Here is a 26,427-nt window from a genome sequence, read left to right as displayed (position 1 = left end):
ATGGGGTGAAATTAATTAAAGCAAGATTAGTCAGTTCCTGGTTTTTAAAACTTAAAGTGATGAATACAATTTCTTAGGACAAAGTTGACAATTTAAGTCATTAAACTGTTACAGACTTTATAGTTAAAAGTTACCTTTATAAGCTTTATAGGCAAACACATTTCTCAGAAGCCTTTTTTCCCTACCATATATCAGTAAACATAAAAAGAGCATCTATAATTGCAACAGGGAAGAGTCTATGTAGTTTTTTTAAGAACAGCTTTATGGAGATATAACTCACATACCATACAATCCACCCATTTAAAGAGTATATAATTCAGTGGTTTTTAGTATATTCACAGAGTTGTGCAACCATAACCACAGTCAATTTTAGAACATTTTCATCACACTAAAAAGAAACCGTGTACCTATTAGCAACCACTCCAGCCCTAGGCAACCACTGATCTACTTTCTGTCTCAATAGATTTGTCTCTTCTGGACATTTCATACAAAAGGAACCTTACAGTATGTGGTCGTGACTGGCTTTTTTCACTTGGCATAATGTATTCAAGATTCATTCATATTGTTACATATATTAGTACTTCATTCCTTTTTATTGCCAAATAATATTCCATTGCATGGATATACCAATTTTATTTATCCATTTCTCAAAGATAGACATTTGAGTTTCCACTTTTTGGCTGTTATGAATAATACTGTTATGAACATTCATGTACAGGTTTTTGCATGCACGTATGTTTTGATTCTTTTGTGTATATACCTGGGAGTGGAATTGCTGGGTCATATGGTAACTCCATTTTTCACCTCCTGAGGAACTGCCAGACTGTTTGCAAAGCAGCTACACCATTTTACATCTCCACCACCAGTGTGTAAGGGTTCTGATTTCTCCACGTCCTTGCCAACACTTGTGATTATTTGCCTTTGGATCATGGCCTAATGCCCTGGCTAGAACTTCCAGTACAGTGTTGAATAAAAGTGGCAGGAGCGATCATCCTTGTCTTGTTCCTGGTCCTAGGAGGAAAGCATTCACCCTTAAGCATGTTATCTTGGGGTGTTTCGTAGATGCCCTTTATCAGGTTGAGGAAGTTCTCTTCTGTTTCTAGATTGTTGACCATTTTCATCGTGAAGGGATATTGAATTATGTCAAATGCTTTGTCTGCATCTATTTAGATGACCCTGTGGTTTTTGTCCTGTGCTCTATTAATAGAGTGTATTATATTTGTTAATTTCTGAATGTTAAATCAACATTGCATTCGTAGGATAAATCTCACTTTGTCATGTTGTCTAGTCCTTCTTGTGTGTTGCTGGATTCAGTTTGCTAGTATTTTGTTGGAGACTTTTGTGTCTGTATTCATAAGAAATATTGGTCTGTAGTTTTCTTTTCTTGTAATATCTTTGGGTTTGTTATCAGAGTAACATGAACCTCATAAAATGAGTTGAAAAGGGTCCCTCCCCTTCTTTTTTTTTTGAGCCTTTGTCCAGCTAACTGACTTTTGCATATGTGTGTGTGTGTATGTGTGAGAGAGAGAAGGATTTCTTTTCGCCACACTCTCCAAAATAAACTCCCTTCTTTTCCAACTTTTGGATTTCCTTACCTAGTGTTTTTTAGTTCTAGATTGATCTTTTTTCATAGTTCTCATTTGTCAGGGCACAGATATGCATTATCAGAGTTGCTTCACTTCAAGCAGAGAAGAATAAATCATTTATTTCTGAGTTTTATTTGTACATATTGATGTTATGTATACCATTACAGGAATCACACCAATTAGTCAAGTGTCAAATTGAGAGTCAGATGATCAGGATAAAGACTTTATGGAAATTAATAGCTTATAAAACAGCTTTGATTTCTTTTCCTATAGAAGTCCTAATATAAATGTGCAAATCCTGATTATCTTCTCATTTGTTTCTTCACAAAAGAATCTGTCAGTACTCAATATATGTACCTGTGTTTATTTAAAATGTAAACATTCGGGCCGGCCCTGTGGCTTGGCGGTTGAGTGTGCGCGCTCTGCTGCTGGCGGCCTGGGTTCGGGTCCCGGGCGCGCACAGACGCGCCGCTTCTCCGGCCATGCTGAGGCCGCGTCCCACATGCAGCAACTGGAGGGATGTGCAGCTATGACATACGACTATCTACTGGGGCTTTCAGGGGAAAAAATAAATAAATAAATAAATAAAAATTAAAAAAAAGGTAAACATTCAGTGAAATTAAAAGTAATTTCAATGGGACATAATAACAAGAATAATAATACTGACATATAGTGTATACTTACACTGGACTGAAGAGTTTACAAATTCTGCATTCAGATTTTCTGGCAAAACAACCGGCCCTGCTATGAAAAATAAAATCCTCAGTTCCAGATAGAAGATGAAGATTATAGGAAGAGAAATGAGGCAACTATTCTAAGTCACTATAGAAGATTATAATTAACCCAGCAAGTCTCCTTGGATAAGTTCTTCACAAATGGAGATTAAAGTAGTACACTTAAAATGAATAGTAATTTTAATCTTTAAAGTGCTTTGCATTTATTAATTCACAGCACAATGTATCTTAAATAGTTTAAGCACTGCTCTCTGAAATCCAAATACAATTTAAGGTACTCCAAGCCCCAGCAGCTGAGTGAAAATATAATGCTGGCATTGTACAAAATTATCCACAATTTAGTTATCTTTTTTAGAGGGAGCAGAACAACCTTAATTGTCTGGAAGAAATACATACACACACGTGTGTGTGTGTGTGTGTATATGTGTATGTATGTATGCATAAAATCTGGATATCATTCTCTATTCAAATGATTCCACTAGAGATGTATTGAGTGTGGAAATTAGTACTGTATATGGAGCATACACACACGAAAGAGACAATGTTCTATTTGATGTTTTCTGGAGGTGCTATCATGAAGAAACTGACAGACTTATCCTTTTTTTTTTTTTTTTTGTGAGGAGATCAGCCCTGTGCTAACATCCGCCAATCCTCCTCTTTTTTTTTTTTTTTTTTTGCTGAGGAAGACGGCCCTGGGCTAATATCTGTGTGCATCTTCCTCCACTTTATATAGGACGCCGCCACAGCATGGCTTGCCAAGCAGTGCGTCGGTGCGCGCCCGGGATCCAAACCAGCGAACCCCGGGCCGCCGCAGCAGAGCGCGCGCACTTAACCGCTTGCGCCACCGGGCCGGCCCCTAGACTTATCCTTTTAGGCTTAGAAAATGTTTATGTTAAATTGTAATTGGCAGAGTACAAATGGGAAACTCTCCTAAAGGCATTACCTCATTCGTCATAACACTTTTGCCTCTAAAACAAGCTTGAGACACATTCAGTACATTTTGTTCTGGTTCAATTTTTATTTTATCCAAAGCTTTTCCTATTAAAGGGCTTTTTGAAAATAGCTTTGTTTGTTGTAATCATGTAGACTAATCAAGTGATGTTTAGACTTTTCAGAGCAAATTTGCTTAATTTTCAAGGGAAAAAGAAAACAAAAAAACTCCTGAAAGAATCCATTTTCATTGAGATTGTATACAATACCAATAATAGAATATTAGGAGATTTTTCCATCTCCCTTATCAAAAATTCAGATGACTTGACTTTTCATCAAATACCATATTACATAATTACCTGGCTTTCTCATTTAAAGTTATTGCCCAATAGTCTGGATATATCAATTCATCTTCAGCTATGGAGATACACTCTGTTGTATTTAATGAAACCCAGCTAAGAGGATTTGTATTCAAATATATCCTAACTCTGAAATGAAAGAACTGCTTTTGCACATACAGATACAAATTTGTGAAACAGATGTGTTTACCACGTAGAAGCATTTTGGTCATGAGAATTGGACCACAGTTACCCAAATGATGACAAGAGCTAAAGTCCAAACAACATCAGTGTCAGCATTCCCACATTCCTCTATTTCTTCTGTAACTCCATTTATTTATTTATTTATTTATTTTTTTTTTTTTTTTTTTGGTGAGGAAGATCAGCCCTGAGCTAACATCCATGCTAATCCTCCTCTTTTTGCTGAGGAAGACTGGCTCTGAGCTAACATCTATTGCCAATCCTCCTCCTTTTTCTCCCCAAAGCCCCAGTAGATAGTTGTATGTCATAGTTGCACATCCTTCTAGTTGCTGTACGTGGGACGCGGCCTCAGCGTGGCCGGAGAAGCGGTGCCTTGGTGTGTGCCCGGGATCCGAACCCGGGCCGCCAGTAGCGGAGCGCGCGCACTCAACCGCTAAGCCACGGGGCCGGCCCTCCATTTATTTTTGATTCAGATTTCACTTCCAACATTGTCACTCTTTGTTTCTTTGCTGCTCATTCTTTTCTTTCTTTCTTCCTTCCTTCCTTCCTTTTTTCCCAATTCCCTCTTTGGATTGTCTATTTTTGTAGACCATCATGTGGGTTTATCACTGGGAGACAAGAAGATAATGCAGTTACATGCTTTGCTGTCTGTGAGTGAATTGAATAACAGATACCCAGTCACCAATCACTGACAGACTTTGAATGAAGTGATGTGATTGGTCACTGGTCATGATGTTATTATGTAGTGAATTTTACTTGCCTCTTAGGAATTTAGACGAGTTTAGAGGGATATAATGTATGATCTAGGAAAGTTTGCAAGCTTGAATTAATAACTTCCTTTGGATGTAAGGACATTCAATATCAATCCGTTATCCTTAAAATAGGTCTCATGATGGTTTACTTTAAAAATCAAGAAGAAAGAAAAGAAAAAGCAAGTGCAGAAGGATATGATATCTCTTATAAAATGCTTTAAAATGTAAACAATATTATTTGCTTATTGGAAAAACATATTTACATTAAAAGCTTGTAAAAACTCTTAATTTATAATAGTGATTACCTGTATGGAAAGACAGAAAATGGTTTTAAAAATTCTCATATTACAATTTCTTATATACTTATGTTTAATAAGACAGTATTTTATATTGAGACCTGAATATTTTTCAATATAGAATAATACTTAGCACCTATAAGATAACAAAACTGTCTCGTTATTCAAATTAATTGCTAATTTTTAAAATTACTATTTCAGATTGAAAGAATTGAAATGATTTGTAAATTGTTCTTTTATCCCTAAAACTCTATATTCTCTGACTTTTATATTAAAAGCTATTAAATTTAGTGCATGTCTATTTGTGGGGATTAATTGCTTATTTTTAAGGGGATGGTTAAGGTTCTCAGCATTATTTAGTAAGTTAAAGCCTTAGGTTTTAAACCTGATTTTGGGTTGAGCTCTGGGAAGAAAAGTATGATTCATAGGCACCTCGAGACAGTCACTTATTCCACATGAACTAAGGAGCAGATATACTCCAAGGCTCTCGAAATAAAGTATATCATGATATCATGTTCTGTTTTCTGCAAGGTGTTAAAAGATAAAAATAAGATTATTTGAATAACATTCAAGTATCATGAGTGTATGTGTATATGCATGAAAATTTGAATGGGTAGATATGCATATCGTAATTCTTTTAGAATGAGGTACTTTTAGATTGATTGACTCACCAGAACTGCTGAAATAAGAAAAAACACTGCAATTTAATTTGAAATAATGGGGACTTGGCTCTGCTGTGGTTATTTTAAATGTATACATGCCCAACTGTGAATGGATTAAGGTCATCACTGGCGTTGCATTGAAGTCTTTCAGAGACTTTCTTTTGCCATTGCAGGTAGAGCGAGAAAAGGCCATTCTTCTGGCCAATCTCCAGGAGTCACAAACGCAGCTGGAACACACCAAGGGCGCACTGACAGAGCAGCACGAACGGGTGCACCGCCTTACGGAGCACGTTAATGCCATGAGGGGCCTGCAGAGCAGCAAGGAGCTCAAGGCCGAGCTGGATGGGGAGAAGGGCAGGGACTCAGGGGAGGAGGCCCATGACTACGAGGTGGACATCAATGGCTTGGAGATCCTTGAGTGCAAATACAGGGTGGCAGTAACTGAGGTGATTGATTTGAAAGCTGAAATTAAGACCTTAAAGGAGAAATACAATAAATCTGTAGAAAACTATACTGAAGAGAAGGCCAAGTATGAGAGTAAGATCCAAATGTATGATGAGCAGGTTACAAGCCTTGAGAAGACCACCAAGGAGAGTGGAGAGAAGATGGCCCACATGGAGAAGGAGTTGCAAAAGATGACCGGCATAGCTAACGAAAATCACAATACCCTTAATACAGCCCAGGATGAGTTGGTGACATTTAGTGAGGAGCTAGCTCAGCTTTATCACCATGTATGTCTGTGTAATAATGAAACACCCAACAGGGTCATGCTGGACTACTATAGGCAAAGCAGAGTCACCCGTAGTGGCAGCCTGAAAGGACCCGATGATCCCAGGGGACTTTTGTCTCCACGGTTAGCCAGGCGGGGGGTGTCATCCCCAGTAGAAACAAGGACCTCATCTGAACCAGTTCCAAAAGAAAACACAGAGGCCAGCAAAGAACCAAGTCCAACCAAGACCCCCACAATCTCTCCTGTTATTACTGCCCCACCATCATCTCCAGTATTGGATACAAGTGACATCCGCAAAGAGCCAATGAATATCTACAACCTTAATGCCATAATTCGGGACCAAATCAAGCATCTGCAGAAAGCTGTGGACCGGTCCTTGCAACTGTCTCGTCAAAGAGCAGCGGCACAGGAGCTGGCCCCCATGATTGATAAAGACAAGGAAGCCTTAATGGAAGAGATCCTCAAGCTCAAGTCCCTGCTGAGCACCAAACGGGAGCAGATCGCCACCCTGAGGGCCGTGTTGAAAGCCAACAAACAGGTGATCTCATTCTATTGGCAACGCATGCTAGGCAACGCTTTCTTAACTAGTTTATCCCTTCATGTTTTTGAGTGTCCGCTATTATCAGGATGAAAGTTCAGATTCCTGGTCAGCAGAGGAAGAAAACAAACTATGTCCCAGTGCCAGATCAGAATGTAATAATTATTTTTAAGTGAGTGAATGAAGGAAATAGGAGAGTAGCTATGCCCCACTAGATAGAGGCAAAGGTGAGGAAGTTAAAGCAGGAACAAAGAAGAAGATGCAGTTGCAGATGTAGAAAGGCAGTTCAAGTGGTACTTAGCAGCAGTCATTGAGTGTGGAAACAGGAGACCAAGGGATGGCAGAATAGACTGGCATGGCGGCTTACACCAGGGAGATACAGAAAGAAAGGCACCCAGGCAGGCAGCTAGAACAAACAGAGGGGAGCTTTCTAGAAAGAGATCGAGAGGTAGAGAAAGAGAAAGAGATAGAGAGAGAGAACGTGCACTAGCTCTCCCAGTGACCACACGTATAAAATTTAGGTTCAGTAGGGATGTTAATTCACCTGGGTCACATCTTAAGCAGTAGAGAATTTTTCCTAACCATAGATCTTGTCCTTCTGGAATAAGTAGGAATGCTACAACATGACCCTACTTGACTGATTCCTAGATCTCCTTGATGACTGGGTTTGTTTTCCACCCTCGAGCTTTACCTGGGTGGGAGTACTATGAAATATAGCCGGGAAAATATTTTTAACCTCTGTTTAGTTTCTCTGGAAAGTGAGCCTTGAAGGATACTTTTGAGAAGGGTGCTGCATAAAGGGTGTTGATGAGAAGTACAAAGCCTCAGATACCTTCCTGCAAATGTAGGCGGTGCTAGTGTTGGAGAGTGAGGGTTAATGTCAGATTCAGAGTTCCTTCTCCTTTTGTCCTTCTCTGGGGGAAACCATTATTATGTCAACTACAGTGCAGCTTTCTAGCATCTTTATCTTCAGGTCCCATAAATTCATTGATAGAATTTGGAGATCTATACCAAAAGCAGTAATATTGTTTGCACTATAAACATGTTTTCTATAAATCTATGGCCAGAATTAGGACCTTATTTTGTGCCATCACTTCAGGGAAATAGAAAATATTAGGGTGAATGAAGAATTTGTGAGAGATCTGACTCCAATTTGAGGTCAAAATAAAGAGATTTGTTACCATAAATTCTGCTACATCCAAAGCCCCAGTGATTTAGAGTGATCAGAAATAACCAATACCGTGATTAGATAAAGCTCAGACAACCTTTATCAAGAACATATCTTGGTCATTCTTGGTCAGGCCATTCTAATAAGTTCTTTGACTTCTTCCTGAAGGTTGAATATTAACAACCTAGAAACCTAGATCTATAAAAGTGTCAAGATGCTTCATTGACACAGAAGTAGAGATAAGCATGGTTGATCAGCCAAGAGAGACTAATTTGTGAACAAGCATTCATTGATTACGTATTTCATGGCAGGTAGTAAGTAGGGATGCAAAAATAAGTGACTACTAATCTAGTAGGAGTTTAACACATGCGTATAATTATCATCAAGCACTTCAGAGTGATATAAACAGTGCCATAGGAATTCAGAGCAGTACAAAGCATTCTGGCTACATTTTTATTTTCACAGTGGTTTGTGGTACCATTTGCATAACATTAGCATCACAGCCCTTATGGTCTCAGTAAATTAAATGAAAACACATTTCTAGCCATGCATTTAGTTTGCATTTTAATGATGTTGGGCCTATTGCTGTGATGCCTATGTGCTGTAAATAGCTTCAGGTATCTACAGATGACATCCATTATATTTAGACATCGTGGAATGTTTATCATCGAGGCTAAGGTAAGAATTCTGTCGTAGAAGAAAAAAAAGAGAATCTTCATGTTTTAAAATAGGCATTCTGCATTCTTTATGAATCTTTTAATATACTTTAGGATTGTTTTGTAGGCACAGTGTCTTCTGATGAAATAAGCAAATATTTATGAAGTACCATCTGTGTACCAAACTGCTAGATGCTAGAGATTCAAAGAAGGCTAATACATGGTCCCTGCCTTCCAGAAGAGGACTCACAGACTAGTAGGGATGTCAGAATAGAAACAGATTAATTACAGTTTGATGTTATACATGCTGTAATCCAAGTTATGGGAACATTGCAGAGGAAGTAACTAATGTTTCCTATAGGAGTTAGAAAAAACTTCACAGAACCAGTTATACTTGAGTTTGTTCTTAAAGGATAAAGAGTTGTTTTCCAGAAGAGGAGGAAATAAATCCAGACAGAAAGAATAGTAAGTAGAAAGGCACAGAATAGGATGATATATTCATGGAATGATTGTGAAGATCTCTGTGGCTGGACACAAGATTTTTTATTTACAAATTCAACTTTGGGAGTGTGGAGAATGTGGAAAATGCAGACATCAGCAAATCTACTACCGAGTTATAGATACCTAGAATTTCTTAATTCTGAAAAAGGTTTGTGCTGCCTGTGGAGAAACAGATCTATAGACAAAGCTGGGTACTTTGGGGCATTTATCACAAATAATAAATGCGTTTGTACTTCTATTTCAGCTCTTGCTCTCTGTCGTTCCCTCCTCTCCTCTCCTCCCCATGGGTAACCGATCATGTGGCTCCATGTGCTTACAAATTTGTTACATTACATTTTCACAACTTAAATTTATCTGTTCTAAATGAATATATGTCTAAATTTTTAAAAAATTAAACAACTGCCATTTTTCCCCAGGTCAATTTCTGCATGCTGGATAATTCTCTGAATCTATAATAGTTCTGAAGATTCCACTGAGTTATAGCATGACAGAACATACTAAAGTGTTTTATGAGTAACTTCTCATTTTAATCTGAATTTAAAATCAATCAAAACAAATAAGAAACTACTTTGGAATCCAAATGTTAACAAACTATCCTATCCCAACGTTGTTTTAATTTAAAAAAGAATCTGTATGTCTCTATAGAAGTTGGCTCTTTGCATAGGAAAGTTGAAGCTGTCCATTTCAAGCACAAAAAGAAATGTTAAAAACCAGGGTAGCCTTCCTGGGAAATCCCATTAGCAATGGATTTTTTTTCATTAACAATGGAGTTTTTCATTAGCATTAAATATTTTTACACACTCTGAAAAGCTGTAGTTAGCAGTTTGTAAAAATGGTGTGTTTCCAGTTTGGCTTCAATATGTATACCATGCATCGAGCAGGCAGTCCCTAAATATACGTTGATTCTATGCATTGATTCAGTCAATGTTTTATTTTTCACTTTCTACTATGTGTCAGGCTAGTTCTCAATTTGAAACACTCTCAATTCCAAGAACTTCAGACATGCCCAAATCCCCAATTCAAACAAATATTTTAATTCATTCAACATTTTGGAATCTCTGCTTTTATGAAGATTGTGAACAACTAGACTATAATTCATTGTTTTGAAGAAGTTGTATGCAAAGACTTAGGAAATAATTGGTTCCTTTGTTAATTCTTTTCCTTAAACATATAATATGGATTTATGGTTTCTCGTATACTCATGTTGTAAATTGCAATGGACTGTGTCTTTTATCCTATATGTTCCAGGCCCACAGAGCATGGTGACACAAGAATGTTTGCATTCTATTACATTTCAGTTGGAAGCTGTGCTTTTTCACTAGTTTCTCCTTGATAAAATCCTTCTTGTATCAAGTTTCATTTTGGCTCCCTTTCTGTCTGAAAGGACACACTCTCAACAATCTGCATTAAATATTTACTGAACTACTATCATTCCCTGAGCTCCTGATGCTGAGTCTGGTTCACAGCTGGCTTCTAGGGCAATTTAACCACATTGTGGATTCACAACACATTTTGACATGAAAAGAAAACTACACTATGTCCAAAGTACATGTATATGTTTATATAAAATTTAACCAAATCAATTTCACTTTCCATTTATAAAAGAAAGTAGTAGACCCAACATGAAGAAGTCTGTATGGTCGGTTTTCCTGATATGAAAATGGTAAGCATTGTGATTTTTCTGCTTTAGACAGCTGAGGTGGCGTTAGCTAATCTCAAGAACAAATATGAAAATGAAAAGGCAATGGTGACGGAAACTATGACGAAACTCAGAAATGAACTGAAGGCTTTGAAAGAAGATGCAGCAACTTTCTCATCCCTGAGAGCAATGTTTGCAACAAGGTAACAGTTTTTTCTTTCAAGATTAGGTGTGGTACATGGGGAAAAGACTGTAATATTCACATGTGCATCTTCATGCATCCTGAGTGTTATTTGGCATGCTGTCTAAAAGGGCAAGAGGTGAAGAAAACATATGAGATTCCACTCTGACAAATCTGAGATAAAACCTTTTGTGCCGTTTTTCTGAGCCCTCTACTGGACACACTGGATCAAGCAACTCTTTTACATTGAAGTGTTTTTAAATTAATATAACAGATATTTTAGAGCTGATGTGCCCAAAAGAATTAGACCAAAAAAAGAAAAACCCTCCAATAAGAGGAAAAAAACCCATTTCCTAAAATATCTAAATATTATATTATCGGCTCTGAAATTTATTTCTGTGATTAAAGTACATAAAGTGCATATCACTAGTAAATATTGTGTGAGGAAGATACCTTCATAATGAAGATTAATATTTATCATATCAGCTAGTTACTTAGACTTTAATACACTGTGAATTAAATTATAATTTCTAAAACGTAATTATATATATCACCAAATTTTTTACATTGCCCAACTAATTCATTAGACAAATATTAGTTACTACCTCCCCCTACCTGTTTCATTATGAAGCGCCACTGTATTTTGTTTTTAGACTTGAAGTGATTGTTAAGAATGTATTGATTCAAGGGTTTCAAAATCCTGCGATTTTTCGATACAGTGTTGCAATCCCTTTTTTGCTGTCATTATTCAATGCCAAAACAAAAAATTATATATCTTATATGATGTAAACTTGGTACAGAATTCACAAAGCATAATGATGGCTTTATTTGCAGATTCAGTAAATAATTTATGTGTAGCTGATATAAGTGTAAACAAAAGTCCTAGGTTTTCGGGGAGCCCTGGAATCTGTCCAGCTTCCTTTGTGTATCAGGAGAGAAAAGCTTAAGCTCATACTTTGTGACTGACTCTCTTGGAGATGACAGTGAAGAGGCTGAGTGCCCAAGGGACACAGTGGGGCAGGGGAACTGACTTCTGAGCAGGGGGAGTTTGGGGAGTAGAGTATGCACACCTCTGGCTGCTGTGGGGGGCAGGATAGAAAATGGAGATGTTGCACAATACCTGCCTCTTTGATGAAAGAAATCAGTCAGCATTACATGTAGAATCAAGAAAACATATCATTTCCTCTTTGAAAAAGAAGTCAAAACATTTTTAAAGGGCCACTTAAAATCTCAATTTGGTTTATATAAGAATTATTACCCCCAAATACTGCATTTACACAGAAATTTTTTTTTTTTTTTGGCTATAGTAACTGCCTTATGCCTTAGTGTTTTTGAAAATATTATCTGACCAATTAAAACAAATCCAGGGTCCTGAAATCCACATTGTATTTTACTAAGCCTTGATTTTTCTTGCAGTATCCCTACTATGCCTCTTGACATCCAAAGTTAAAGAAAATGGGACCCACATGAATCTCAAGTTTTTTCTTGAGAAAAACTCTGTAGTTTGTCTATTTTTTCTTTAAAATGCCACAAGGCTTGTGTTAATTTCAATTTGTTGAAAATGTATTGTACAGTTTGTTAATTTGTACAATACATTTTGGATAACTCCATAAAGTCATTAACTATCTGCTGGGACATGAAGAGTATTTGTTGTTATTATCATAGTGAGTAAATAAACTCAGAAAAAGATGCTGAATAGTTGTGGGAATTATTCTTCCTTCCAAATGTACATTTGCTCAGGTTTTACTTTTGGTGAGGAGAAAAGATCACTGAGCTTATCTTCCTGCTGCAGCACAAGTATCAAACCTGAATAAAGATGTTCCTGACAGCCTGCTCTATCTGTATCAAACCATATGCCAATCTTGGTTTTCTTTGACACCTATTGCTTTAACATCTGGCTAAGAAATCACTGGAAATATTTGGGTTTCTAATTCAGGCAAATCTGCCATATTGAAAGCAGTGGCAGCTGCCGTCTGTACTCTATTAAAATAAAACCTATAAATATAGATAAAGAAGGAACTATTTTCTTTATAAACAGTATTATTCTTTTGCATTCTGCAGACAGCCTATAACAAACTTGTCACATTTCTCCAAAGAATACAACGTTACACAGTAGAAAAAGCTATTGTAACACATCTAAGATGCTGTGAACATTACCTGAGACTTTACTGTTCATTTTTCTGCCCCCATAGAGCAGCCCCCACAAGAATTCTGTCCCTGGGGTTTAAGATGTGGCCTATTAAGAATGCCCCCGTATGTACTCCATTGTATAATGAACCATCAGTTATTGAACCTGCTCTACTGTTTCCAATTTTCTACTGTAATAGTACCTCCGTTCTGCTCTAGGAAGACCTGTTCTAAATATCTAAATTCCAGTAAAATTCATTACTTTTCAACTCAAGTTCCAAACTCAGATTCACCAAGATTTTCTCCTGACCACTCTTCGGTTTGGGTTCCAGATGTGATGAATATGTCACCCAGTTGGATGAGATGCAGAGACAGTTAGCAGCTGCAGAGGATGAGAAGAAGACTCTAAACACTTTGTTACGAATGGCTATCCAGCAAAAACTCGCCCTGACCCAGCGGCTGGAGGACTTAGAGTTTGACCATGAGCAGTCCCGGCGCAGCAAAGGCAAACTTGGGAAGAGCAAGATCGGCAGCCCTAAAGTAAGTGGGGAAGCATCAGTCACCGTGCCCACCATAGACACTTACCTCCTGCATAGTCAGGGCCCACAGACACCCAACATTCGGGTCAGCAGTGGCACTCAGAGGAAAAGGTATGCATGCAGCGATCTTCATAGTATGGTGCAGTGGCCAGATTTTAGTTAACTGCAAAAATTAATGTGCTCGTATTGTGGAGGATGGAGGAAGGGAAGGAAGAGAAAAACTGGGAGTGGATGTATACATGGGCCTTGCTAATGTTGGTTTTTCCAAATCAAAACCTTTTGATAATTGTGTTTGTTTATTCCTTTCTGTCCCCCACACCCTACCTCTTGATGAACCATAATAGAATTTTCAAGTGTCTGTCAACATTTTTGCTGTTCCTTGTATCCATAAATATGCCTCTCCCTTACCTCCAGCCTAAAAATTGGTAGATAAAAGGTGGATATTAAGAATGAAGTTATGTTTTAGATGGGTGATAATTTTAAGTCATTGTACCTCTGGTAATGGTGCTATTTACCAGCTTTTCTTTAACGGGGCAAGGATATGAGTATGTTCTCTTAGGGGAACTTTTGTTCATATTACCAAAACTGATGACTGACTGAAAGGAGATGTCTGTCTTTAGGTAAAATGAAATGGAATGTGTATAGTCTTTTTCTTAAAAGCAGGTTTTTGTGCTTTTTCATTTGGTATGTGACTATTACTCGAAAAAATCACTTGTAAGGTTTTTAGTGATTATTTTGTGACCTCTTTCCAGAGTCCTGGATGTTCAATTACTTATCCTGTATTTACAGTTAATGGTAAAATTTTTATTTTAGGAGCTTTCAGTAAAGAATCAAATAATATAAATATTTTCTATTACTAACTGTAATAAATCTCTTTTCCAGTGTCCAATACAGTTTCCAAATAGGGTTGTATCCTGGTATGGAAACTAAACAACTAGCAAAAATCTTGATTTACGTGTTAAAAAATTTAAATGCCAATATAAATAATGTTGTCAATGGTGAGGCTTTGAAAGGTAATTAAAGTAAAACTTTTTTGTTTCCTATATGTATTTTCTTGGATCTCCTGCAAGACAATTTTCACCTTCCCTTTGTGATCAGAGCCGTCCCAGGACTTCAGGGGCTTCCTACCTACAGAATTTATTAAGAGTTCCCCCTGATCCCACCTCCACAGAATCATTTCTTCTGAAGGGCCCCCCTTCCATGAGTGAATTCATCCAAGGGCACCGGCTCAGCAAGGAAAAAAGGTTAACCGTGGCTCCACCAGGTAAACATTTTTTCCTTGGGTGCATGTGATGCAAATGATCAGTGTAATAGACAACTCTCCCCTTCCTTCCTCCCACTCATACCCACCCATCCGTACAGTCTAATTTTGATGAAGGGTAAATTCCTACAGCTAAAGTAAAAATGCCTTTCCACTCAACTTCCTGTTTCCTTCTTTGCTCAGCCAGCCAGTCAGTCCCGAGGAATCGCCAAGGACTTCCTTTTAACAGCTAAGGATGGAAAATGAGAGTTGGAAGGAATGGGATAAGTGAAGGGGAGACAAGCAACAGGTGCAATGCAGGACACACACCTGGATCCTATTTGCAATTTGGTAGCTCATAGCGATTCCAATTTGGTCAAATTTTGTCATTTTGTTCTGATCATTTTTAATGTAATTTCAGTAGAGGGAGCCATCTTTATAAAAAGCCTTTGGGGCTAATCTCTTTTTGTAGTGACTCAGAATGTCTCCTCAATCATCATAGAGAAGATAAAAGTAAAATCCTCTAAGGTTTTGCTTCTCAGGAACATTTAGGTCTTAGTTTAATGTTCCTGTCGTTTGCAAGGCCTTATTGATTTATGCGTACCAATATGCTCACAATTTACTTTAGCTTCACTGTTTTGCATTTGTCTTTTTTTTAATTCCTCCTATGAAGGGCCTCAGTTGAAAATGTGACTTCCAGCAAATAAAGGTCTTCCTTTTGAGAAATCCCTGCATGCTAACTATAGGTCAGAGGTGGCACACAGGAGGTCCATGAAAAAAAATTAACCCAAAGGCAGCTATTAGTAGGCCATCACAGGGAATGAAAAATTAAAACTAATTCAAGTTAGTTGTCAACAGTTAGAAACTTAAGAGATTTCACATTAACATCTATATTTATAGACTCCCTTGAATGATTCTGAATATCTGGCAGCCCTCGGTCTGCATTCATGCATGTCAGCAACCTGTTGGAGCTGTGTAGTGGCTGCTTTTAAACAGGGCAAGCTTTGCAGTTTGCCACAGTCCCCCTCACTCCCTATTACTTACACCCAGCCTGCTGCGCTCATTTCTGTTATCCTCTGTTCCCTACTGTAAACTTTGAGTTTGCCACCTTCGCCACAGAATTTCTTTTTTTTTTTTTTTTTTTATTTACTTCGATTTTACCTCTTACCTAATTTACTTGGATTTTTACCTTAATTCCTTTTTGGAAACCTCAGCCTTTGGATCTCTAATACTTTCCTTATCTGATTCATGAATCAGCCTAATAATTGGGATTAGAAGATGTGCTGTGGAAATATACAGCACATGTTCAACATTCTAAGAATGGTTGAGGAAATGGTTCGTGATAATGAGTTGGAAGAACATAACAGCCAAAATGTACACCTGAAAAAAAAGCAAAAACTCTGCTGGGTGTTTCTGCTTTCATAACTCATTTCCTATTGTTTTAGACCCTTTCGGAAGGTGACTTGAAGTATCTTCGAATCACCAAGTGGTAATGATTCATCAAGACACCTAACTTGAATAAAACCCACAAGTCTTTTTAGTGTTCCAACTGGATTTAGTAGCACTATCTACTAGAACTTAGAAAAGAAATTCTATGATTAATAAGTAACCCTATTGTATTTTAATTTAAAAAGTGCCATATCGATAAGATTAAAAATTAATAATAAATATTAACAATAACTATTTTCATTTTGCATATGACTATTTGATTCTTGTTTATGTTAGTATCTATTTTACATCATTGTCATTACATTGTGGAAACCATTAACATTATATCATAAACTTTTCTATGTTATGACTTAATCTTATTTTTAAAGGTTATTGTATCATAAATTTTATTTCAGAGGTTGCTATCACATTAATCACTACTTCCTCTCTTGTTATCCACTGAGATAGTTTTCCATTATTTGCACATTATAGAATATTGCTAGGAATATCCTCATGCATTCAATATCTCATCTATTTAATTTTTTCTCAGTAGTGAGATCACTGCGTTAGAAGTATGACCATCTTTATGGTTTTTGCTCCATTTTGATGTTGCTCTCATGTACTAAAAGTCTCACAAAACATTTTTCCATTTTCACACATTCTGAATCTTTCTACGGCTTTATGCACACTGTACACGTCTTCCAACTCTAGGGCTAGTTAGCATACATGAATGAAAGTACCATTACGTTGTTTTAAGTTCTTTAGTTTTGAATAACCAGAAAATGCTGTTGGCCTTAGAAATGACTACTATATACAAGATTAGAGATATAAATAACATGGAATTTAGAATCATCTCTAGGCCAGAAAATCACTTTAATGACAAATTAGCATATTGATAAACCTTATATTTTTAACCATTTATTTGAAGTTAAAATAATAAAAGAGGGGAAGAAGTAAAGCTATTATTATAGCCTGAGGAATTTTCAATTGTATATCAAGAAACCAACCAGATTAGTCCTTAATAAATTCTTAGATCAACCCAGCAAAATTTTCTAAAAGGTTCTGGAATGAATTGCTGTAGAAACTGACTAACCATCTATACCAAACAAATTGTAGCTTCTAAAAATATTCATATTATTGACAATATATATTATTTTTCCTAGGCTGAACTATATTGGGTAAGACACATTAAACATTATTTATGATGCTTTTACTATATAAAATGTTTTCATTAAGCTGAGAAAGGGAAAATATGTCCTATGTTCTATGCAAGAAATATCTTAAACCCATGGGAAATAATAGATTTTATGAGTATTTTTTATTCATGAGTTTAATATGTTATTAATTATTATAAAATCTACTGGCTGGTAACAATATATATTCATTTTAAAAGGACAATTCCCTGTTAATTTTGCAGAATATTTTTTGATAAGCAGTTTTCTAAAATATATTTTTAATATATCTTTTTAGGTGATTTAAATTATTCTAATAAGCATATATACAACATGCTTTCTAGTGAGGATCATTGAAGTAATTAAATCAATAGAAATGAAATTAGTTTAATTTGTTTTGGATCCTTTGGTTGAGGAATTGCAAGAGATATAAATCTCATTTAAAATTTTAAAACACAGAACATAAAGTATTATTTGCTATAGATAAAGGATGTTTTCAAATAGATTTTGTTTCTATGAGATGGTCAGAAGAAAACTCCATCCTCTTCAAGAAACAATTTCTCAATTTCTGGAGAATCAACTCTAGGATGGGGCATTGATTTTCAAAACTAGTAGAATGTTTTGTACTAATTGATTTGCAACATTAATACCTTTTGGAGGAAAATTCTGGCCCTTGCCTCTGACTTGGGCTCAATCTCAGCTACCTCAGCCCCCAAATTCTAGAGTTACTGGCCATGGCTGTTGACTTTCTTGTTCTTGACTTGATCCTTATCCTGATATGTAAACTCCAGTGTCCTTCCACATGTGCCTACCAGCTTTGATGAACTTGAATCAAAAGGGACCCTGTTGTCATCCACAAGTTTGCAATCAGGCAGCAGATATAGTATATCTTCATAAAATCATTGGTTATTTTGTAACCAACATTTTATCTTGATGCCTTAACTACCTAGGACTATATAATAATAATAAAATCAGTCTCCTAGAATATGTAAAAGGAATCTATATAATTCATAGACAAGAGATATTATTTCTGTAGGAAAGACCTGACTGCATCATTTGTACAGGTAAATTAGGTTCCTAGACCCAACTGCAACATCTAGAGGCTTCCCTACACCAACAAGCGTTTCTCAGACGTCAGCTGGGTGTCCTACAATTCAACTCAATTCTGACACTATCATCCCAGAGATAGCATCAGATTCCACATGTTGAGGGCTCAGTCCTATAAGACTGCCCTCTATGCCCAAACACAGACTTCAGACGCCAGTCACAAGCCCAAGTTCTTACCTTTGCTTCTGACTGATTGGCTATAGATTGGCAGTTCCAACGATGTCCTCCTTGGACTTCAGGCGCCAGTCGCAAGTCCAGGTTGTTACCTGTGCTTCTGACTGACTTGCTGTAAATCAGAGGTTCCCATTACCCCATCCTCAGGTTCAATTAATTTGCTAGAGCGGCTCACAGAACTCAGAGAAACATTTTACTTACTAGATTACCAGTTTTTAATAAAAGGATATAACTCAGGAACAGCCAGACAGAAGAGATGCATAGGGCAAGGTATAGGGAAGGGGTTCGGAGCTTCCATACCCTCTCCAGGTGCACCACTCTCCCCGAATCTCCATGTGTTCACCAACCTGGAAGCTCTCTGAACTCCGTCCTTTTGTGTTTTTATGGCAGCTTCATTACGTAGGCATGATTGATTCAATCATTGGCCATTGGTGATTGATTCAACCTCCAGCCCTCTCCCCTCCCAGGACTTGGGGGTAGGGGGGACGCAGACTGAAAGTTCCAACCCTCTAAATCACATGGTTGGTTCTCCTGGCAACCAGCCCTCATCCTTTGGTGGCATCCAAAAGTTACCTCATTAACATAACAAGAGACACTTTTGTCACTCTCAACACTTAGGAAATTCCAAGGGTTTGGGAGCTGTGAGCCAGGAACCATGGACAAAGACCAAATATGTATTTCTTATAAATCATAATATCGCAACAGGATAAACAAGAAATCTCAAACTTGAAAAAGCAAGTTTGCAGTCTCTTCTTGAAGTAATAGCCTAAGAAATTTGCTCTTCACACTGTGTTTTCCATGAGGAGCTTTTCCTCTTGGATGTTTTGCTTCCCCATATCATTTCAATTCCCTCTGTCTCTCCCTACTTCTCTCATTGCCTCCCATTCTCTCTCTCTTTCTCTGACACCATTACTGAATTAGTGTGAGAGAACGTTATTATTTTGAAATCTGTAAATCTTCTATGATATTTTAGATTTTACCGATTTTAAAGCAGCTCACAGGAATGTGTTAACCTTAGATACGTAATCACCCCTTATTGTTGATGTATAACCAACAATAGGCACAAACCTGTTCATTAGTGAAAATTGCCTTTACATTTCACTACATTCAAACAAACATTTATTTGTCTGTTATGTTGCAAAGCCTGTGTTCTTAAGCATGTACCTAGACCACATTTCTTTCATTAACTCATTTGCTCATTCATCAAAATTTTTTTTTTTTTTTTTTAAAGATTTTTTTTATTTATTCAGTTTTTCCCCCCAAAGCCCCAGTAGATAGTTGTACGTCATAGGTTCACATCCTTCTAGTTGCTGTACGTGGGACTCGGCCTCGCGTTGGACGGAGAAGTGGTGCCTCGGGGCACTCCCGGGATCCGAACCCGGGCCGCCAGCATCAGAGCGCGCGCACTTAACCGCTAAGCCACGGGGCCGGCCCACATTCATCAAAATTTAACAGAATGTCTTGAGCACCTACTATGAGTCAGTCACTTTTCTTGGCTCTTGGTATAATGTAACGATATTCAAATAAAACACCAGCCTTGTTCTTCAAGAAACTTGTAATCTCTAGGAGAGATAGATAGGCAAATAAGTAGTGATGTTAATAGATGTTCCTGGAATAACTAGAGGAGTTGGGTGAGGAACATCCTCCCAGGAGAGATGCGAGCACTGCATGAAAGGTGACTAGACCTTCATAGGCAGAAGGTAGGGGTGCGGGTGTGGGTAATCAGAAGAGCCTTGTAGGAAAGGAGGTCACCTTGCACAAAGGCCATGAGCTTGGGACTAGAAACTAGGGGAGGACTTGGGAGTGAGAGGAGATGACAATGGAAAGGCAGGCAGGGACTTGAAAACAGAGAGCCGGATTAGCGAGAGCAGAGTTCATTCCGTGGGCATAGTTAACAGTTTTAAGAATAGGACTGGATTTTCATTATATCGGATCACCCTGACAACAAGGTGGAGAGTGGATTAGATGCCAGTAACACCTAAGGAAAAGAACAGATACAGAATCTAATGAAATGTGCAGGTGAGAGGTGGTGGAGACTTGGAATCAAAACTTCGAGGTAAAATATGAATATTTACACGTGTCTGAAGTTAGAGAAGTCCAACTATGTATCAAAGCCAGTATGTCCTGTGTGCACACAGCCTACTCTAACTGCATGTGCTCCTTCGCCCTCCCGTGCTTTGTATGAGGAAGGAGCTCAGTGAATGCTCTTTGAACTGACTTCCTGCACTAACAGCCTCGGGGTATTTTTCCCCTATATTTTTTCCAATGGAGGCATCTCCATTTTTGTGTGTCCCACTTCCCCAGATCACTATACTTTCTTTTTCCACAGAATTCAATTCTTGAAGTAGTAGCAGTGACCAGCCTTCTTTAATCTGTCATCTTTTAGGCTTGTGTTTTCTTCTAACATAGCTTCTGCAGAGTTCTTCCCTGCAGAGGAAGGCTTGGGCATTTTCTGATGCTGGAGTATGTTGCCCTTAGTTTGGAATCTGCCAAAACAAAAGTTAACTCAAAAATATTAATTCACACAATTACCAAGCACATGAAAAATACATTTTTCTATCTTGGTCCAATGTAATGTGCAATTACAAATTGGTTCAAATTTCTAAATTTTAGTGAATCATGTATGCTGCAAGAGTATTTTTCTGTCTTTTTATGAGTTAGTCATGATTCATTTTGCAGTAGAAATGTACAGCACCCTCAAATTTCTTTTCAATTCTTTCAGTATTTCTCCAAGTAGCAGATCCATTTTTACAGGAAGTCTTAGTATAGAATGATCTTGAGTTGGAATGTGCAGTGTTAAGAATATCATCTGAGGGGCCGGCCCCGTGGGTTAGCGGTTAGGTGAATGCACTCCAATGCTGGCGGCCCTGGTTCGTATCCCGGGCACGAACCGACGCATGGGCTTCTCCGGCCATGCTGAGGCCGCGTCCCACATTACAGCGACTGGAAGGATGTTCAGCTATGACATACAACTATCTACTGGACCTTTGGGGAAAAAAAATAAATAAAATTTAAAAAAAAAAAAGAATATCATCTGAGAGGTGTGTCTTTTCATTAGATTCTGTTTGTCTCTCTAATGACAGATACCTAATTGATAACTGAAAAATACAGGAATTTATCTCATTTTTTTCTAAATGGGTCTAGATTTGCTTTGTTTCCATCAATACCAAATATCCTCCCATTTAGCTGAATGTTTTGATTTTCATCCAGATAAGTAGTTTCATATAAAACTATTCTGGAATTTTAAGATTTTTCCCTTTCCTTATTTTCTCTTGCAAAGAGTGTGAGCTATGCATATCATATATACCAGTTTTTACCATTGTGTACATGAATACACAAATTATGAAGACTTTTCTGATCCCTTGTCTCCACTAGGTAAAATTAGCCGCCTCTTCCTCTAGGCCTCAGCACAGACAGCACGGTCACAGTTTATCTTAAAATCGGATTCGTCTATGAATCTGTAAGCTTTTGGGTAGGAACCTTGCTCCTTGGTCTTTTAATCCCCAGGATCTTGCACTGTACTGGCACATAGTAGGCCCTCAATTTGCTGGATAATTGGTAATTAGTCCAACTTTTCTGCAATATCTCAAAATATACTGCTTTGGTGTGGTTTATCATCTATACATGTAGTTCTTCTGATGTACACGATTATAAATAGTATATTTCAGATATGCTTTAATGTAGGTGATGTAATAAAATCTACATAAGTTACATTTGGAAATTTTTCAAGTCAGTTATTCATTTCTCTTACTGTTTAATCCAGACAGCATATGTATCATTTTGAAGTTTCTTCATTTGGTTGTTTTAATATATGGATACCTAAAAATTAAGGCAATTACAAAAAAATATCCACTTTAGAGGGCAAAATTTATGAATCCATGTAGTACAGAGTAAAAGGTTGCATATAAATTTATAGACTTTCCTTATTTTTTACTTTCTCTTATTCTTTTGTATATGTTTTTTATAGTTCTTAAGTATATTTTTCAATAGGTAATGATGGTTCAAAATGCAAAAGGGTACACAAATAGAAAGTAGCTCTCTCCACCACAGCTGTGCCCACAACCTCGTGTAACCTTCCAGAAACATTCTCTACATATACAAGCAAATACATAAAAATATATATATAAGTAATCACAAATATGTATTTTATATATATAAACAATAACATTGGCACAACCATACTGTTATGCATGCTGTTTTTTTTTTCACTTAATCTATCTTAGCTTTTTTTAATATCAATATTCATCTTTTTGTTTATTTTTAACCAGAAATTATGGAGAAGGAAGATATACTTGAACCCTTTGAGAAAGCTTGAAATGGTTTCATGTGTAGAATAGAAGTATTTCTTGCCAAACAATAAAACGACCGCTACAAGAATGTTTCACATTCTAGACCAAAGCAATTCAATAGAAAGATAATGTGAGCCACATATGTAATCTTAAATAATCTAGTAGCCACATGAGAAAAAGTTAACAGGTGAGCTTAATTTTAATAATATATTTTATTTATCATTGCAACATGCAATCAATAGAAGCAATTATTAATGAGATATTTTATGTTCTGTTCTTCTTAGTGTTTGAAATTCAGTGTGTATTTTGCACTTAAAGCACATCTCAGTTTGAACTAGCCATGTTTCAAGTGCTTAATAGATTGAGCCAAATTTGGCTAGTAGCTACTATATTGGGCAGTGGAGTTCTAGACCTTCTTACCTACCAATGGTTTTAACTAGATATAATTTCTGCATAGAAATCTAAGTTTTAATCAACATCTAATTTTAAAATAAGATTTAAGATGGCAAATATTTATGTTTTCTTTTAAAATGAAATATTGGGCCAAATGTTTGCTGTTGCAAATTGATTCTGCTTTGTCTCTGATTGGTAGCAATGATCTTTTAAATAGATACATGTTAAATGTTTGTATACCCTTCTTTATACACCTCTTTTATTTGTTACTAGGTCTCCTTGTTAGTATAAGAATTTAATTCCTATTGTTCAAGTATATCCTAAGAAACCATATTTCTTAAATATTCTTAAAATAATAAAACAACTTAATATTTCTTTGGTGTAGTCAAGCTTGTAAAAAGTCCATGTTATTTATTTTAAGCAGGGGGTGCCCTGAAAATGTTTTCATCCTTCCATTTCATGCATCCTGCCAATTTCAAATGGCAATTTTTTAATGACACCGTACACAGACTGAAAACACATCAAACTCTTTCATGGTGGGTTCCATGTTTTCCTTTTTCCCAGGATAAAAGAGAAGATAAGGACAATGCTAAGTATATCCTTCCATGGTACAAACTGAACTCACTCAATAAAAAATGCAATGATTAATGGAACATCTGATGACCACAGTTCTATCAGCATTTTTATTTTGTTTTGTTTTGTTTTCTGTTCCCTCCTTTGTCACATATACTACCCAGAACTTGCATTTTCTTAAAAGATTCCATATTCAAAACCTGAGCACTGTAAACAAAGTAAGCTATGATAATAGGATGGAATTATTTAATTACTGAAGGGATCAGCATGAAAACCAAGACTGCATCAGGAATGTGTATAGTAGATTAGATCATCTTTTCAATCCGTGTTGACTATTTTAGTGTAACTAGGTAGTTTTAAAGTCTTTTAAGTTTTACTAATATCTCATTAAACTCGTAGAAATTGAAATTTCCTTATTAAAATCCTCAAGGAAAAAATTATAGTCTTTCTCTAATATATCCATTAAGTTAAAGAAAATATACTTATTTGATATTCCTAATTGTTACCTATTCAGGGCAAAAGTGATCAGGTCATACTTGTGTCCACCAGAGTCCACCCCTGTGGTGCTGAAGAGAGAGGCCTCCAAAAGGTGGCTGAGTCTGAAGGGGTAATGGGGAGGCATGGGTGGGCTGGGACACACCGAAGGCCCAGGACATTCCAGGCGGTAACTACTTTCGTCTCCTGACCCTGTCCAAATGACACTTTCTGGCTCACTAAAGAATACTGACAGGCGCATAGAAAACCCAAAAGAGAAGCACCACTAGGGTTGGTTTCTAGATCATAGCTCCTGCTGTAGACTCACTGAAGTGACCAGCTGCTGCCCGAAAATGACGAACTAGTCCAAATACTGAATTCAGAAATTGCACATGTTGTCTCACCACCTTCTGCCTGTTTGTGCTCCCCACTCTCAAGTCGGAGAACAGCCTTTATGGCACAACCTGCAACCAATTACCTACAGCACCTAACCCTTAGTTTCTTCAGTATCCTTGTGCCAGGGAGTCAGGTGCTACAACCATTTGATGTTGGCATGGCCTTGCCTTCATATCCCAGAGTCCTCCTGCAAAGAAGAGTTTTAGTACTCTGTTCAGGTGGGCAGCTGGGGTCTCTTCCTCACTGTATTCCAGGGGAAAATGGCCATCAGCGTCTTCTATGCTATGCTCACACTATTTCATCCAATGTGCTGGCACTAGACTTGTAAGTAACTACATGAAAATCTCTCAACACAGTATAGTATAGTTTTCATCAAGAAAAAGGAAAATTCCCATTACCTAATATACAGAACAAACTCTTTTTCGACAATTTAAAGTATCTATGTGTTGTGAACTGACTATGTACAAGGCAGGGAAGAGCGGTGTTCCAAGTTCACACTGAATTCTTGCAGGGTTCTAATACTTTGGTTTCCTTCTCAGAACTGATAGGATTCAATTTCTAAAAGTACACCCATTTTGTCACACTGGATATGGGGGCCACCGATTTAATTCAGAAATGCTTCTCTGGTACCCATCAACATGGCAGCCAACCAAACTCTTCTGAGGCATTAATAAACAGAGTGGGGAGTGGATGCTAAACCTGGGTTCACCTGCTCTCCTGAGCTCTGAGGAATTGGGCAGGGTCTGAAGGAGCAGCCTGAGTTCTGGCTGTGAGCATGGAGCAAATGATGAGTAATTCTAAAGCTCACAAAAGCCTACATTTGCTACTTCCTGTTCCTTTGTTTTAAATGATGTATTGAAAATGTAGTTCCATAGCACTTATAACTAGACAACTTAAAGTGACCTAGTAATTAAACTTGTACAGCTGATCAACCAGAAAAGCTTCACGGTGCACAGTATTCATTACATGATGCATCCTGCCACCCTCTTGTTTTCTTCTTGCACAGCTGTGTGGCCTTTCTTCTACACTCCTCTCTTTATCATCTATTGATGCTTGTTTGGTTTGTTTACTAAAAAAAAAAAAAAAAAGTAAAAGATGTCATATAACCATTAATTTCATTGTCATTATAATTGTCACCTCTCAGCCAAAAAGAAACAGTCATTGATACACTCTCAGTATCACAAATTTAAAGATTTCTGTGAATTGTACATGTGAAAGCCAAGTTTGTTTTGGCTTTACGCATTACTGGACTCCAGAGATTTTCTTTCTCTTTTTTAGTGTATAGGTTATTTATATCACTTCAGTATGTCCAGTCCACAAATCAGATCTCCTTTGGAGGGACTGCTTCTCCAGCTGGCCTCTCATGTAATTACAGTAGTCAGTGAATATTCTTGAGAGATGGACTAGATTGTTACTCTTAAAATAATTATTTAAAAGAAACGACTTCTGTAATTTCAAATATTTTCATTTAAAAGTTTATATGAAAATATGTACATTTATTTTGCAGGATAATGATTTAGAGCAGGACTGTCATTTTAACTCACCCTACTTTAGTGATGTAAAATTGGTACTTCTTTTAGTTGAAGGAGACACACTTTCCTCA

General features: G+C 37.1%; 1 protein-coding gene across 3 annotated transcripts in view; it reads left to right on the top strand.

Moving 5' to 3' along the window:
- Window positions 1-26,427, top strand: part of BICD1 (BICD cargo adaptor 1) — a 212,160-nt gene that overhangs the window by 168,579 nt on the left and 17,154 nt on the right. For 2 of the 3 annotated variants that reach the window (XM_087442584.1, XM_087442585.1), the window contains exons 5-7: window positions 5,673-6,767; window positions 10,783-10,934; window positions 13,372-13,579. In XM_087442584.1, coding sequence (XP_087298710.1) covers window positions 5,673-6,767; window positions 10,783-10,934; window positions 13,372-13,579 — 1,455 coding nt within the window. Of the gene's footprint in view, window positions 1-5,672; window positions 6,768-10,782; window positions 10,935-13,371; window positions 13,690-14,648; window positions 14,843-26,427 lie in introns of all 3 variants that reach the window. The other variant, XM_087442586.1, reaches the window with a different exon arrangement.

Source organism: Ceratotherium simum, chromosome 17 (genome assembly GCF_057802395.1).
Source record: "Ceratotherium simum simum isolate JZ-2026a chromosome 17, ASM5780239v1, whole genome shotgun sequence".
Taxonomy (NCBI): Eukaryota; Metazoa; Chordata; class Mammalia; order Perissodactyla; family Rhinocerotidae; genus Ceratotherium; species Ceratotherium simum.
This window is presented reverse-complemented; position numbering and strand designations above follow the sequence as displayed.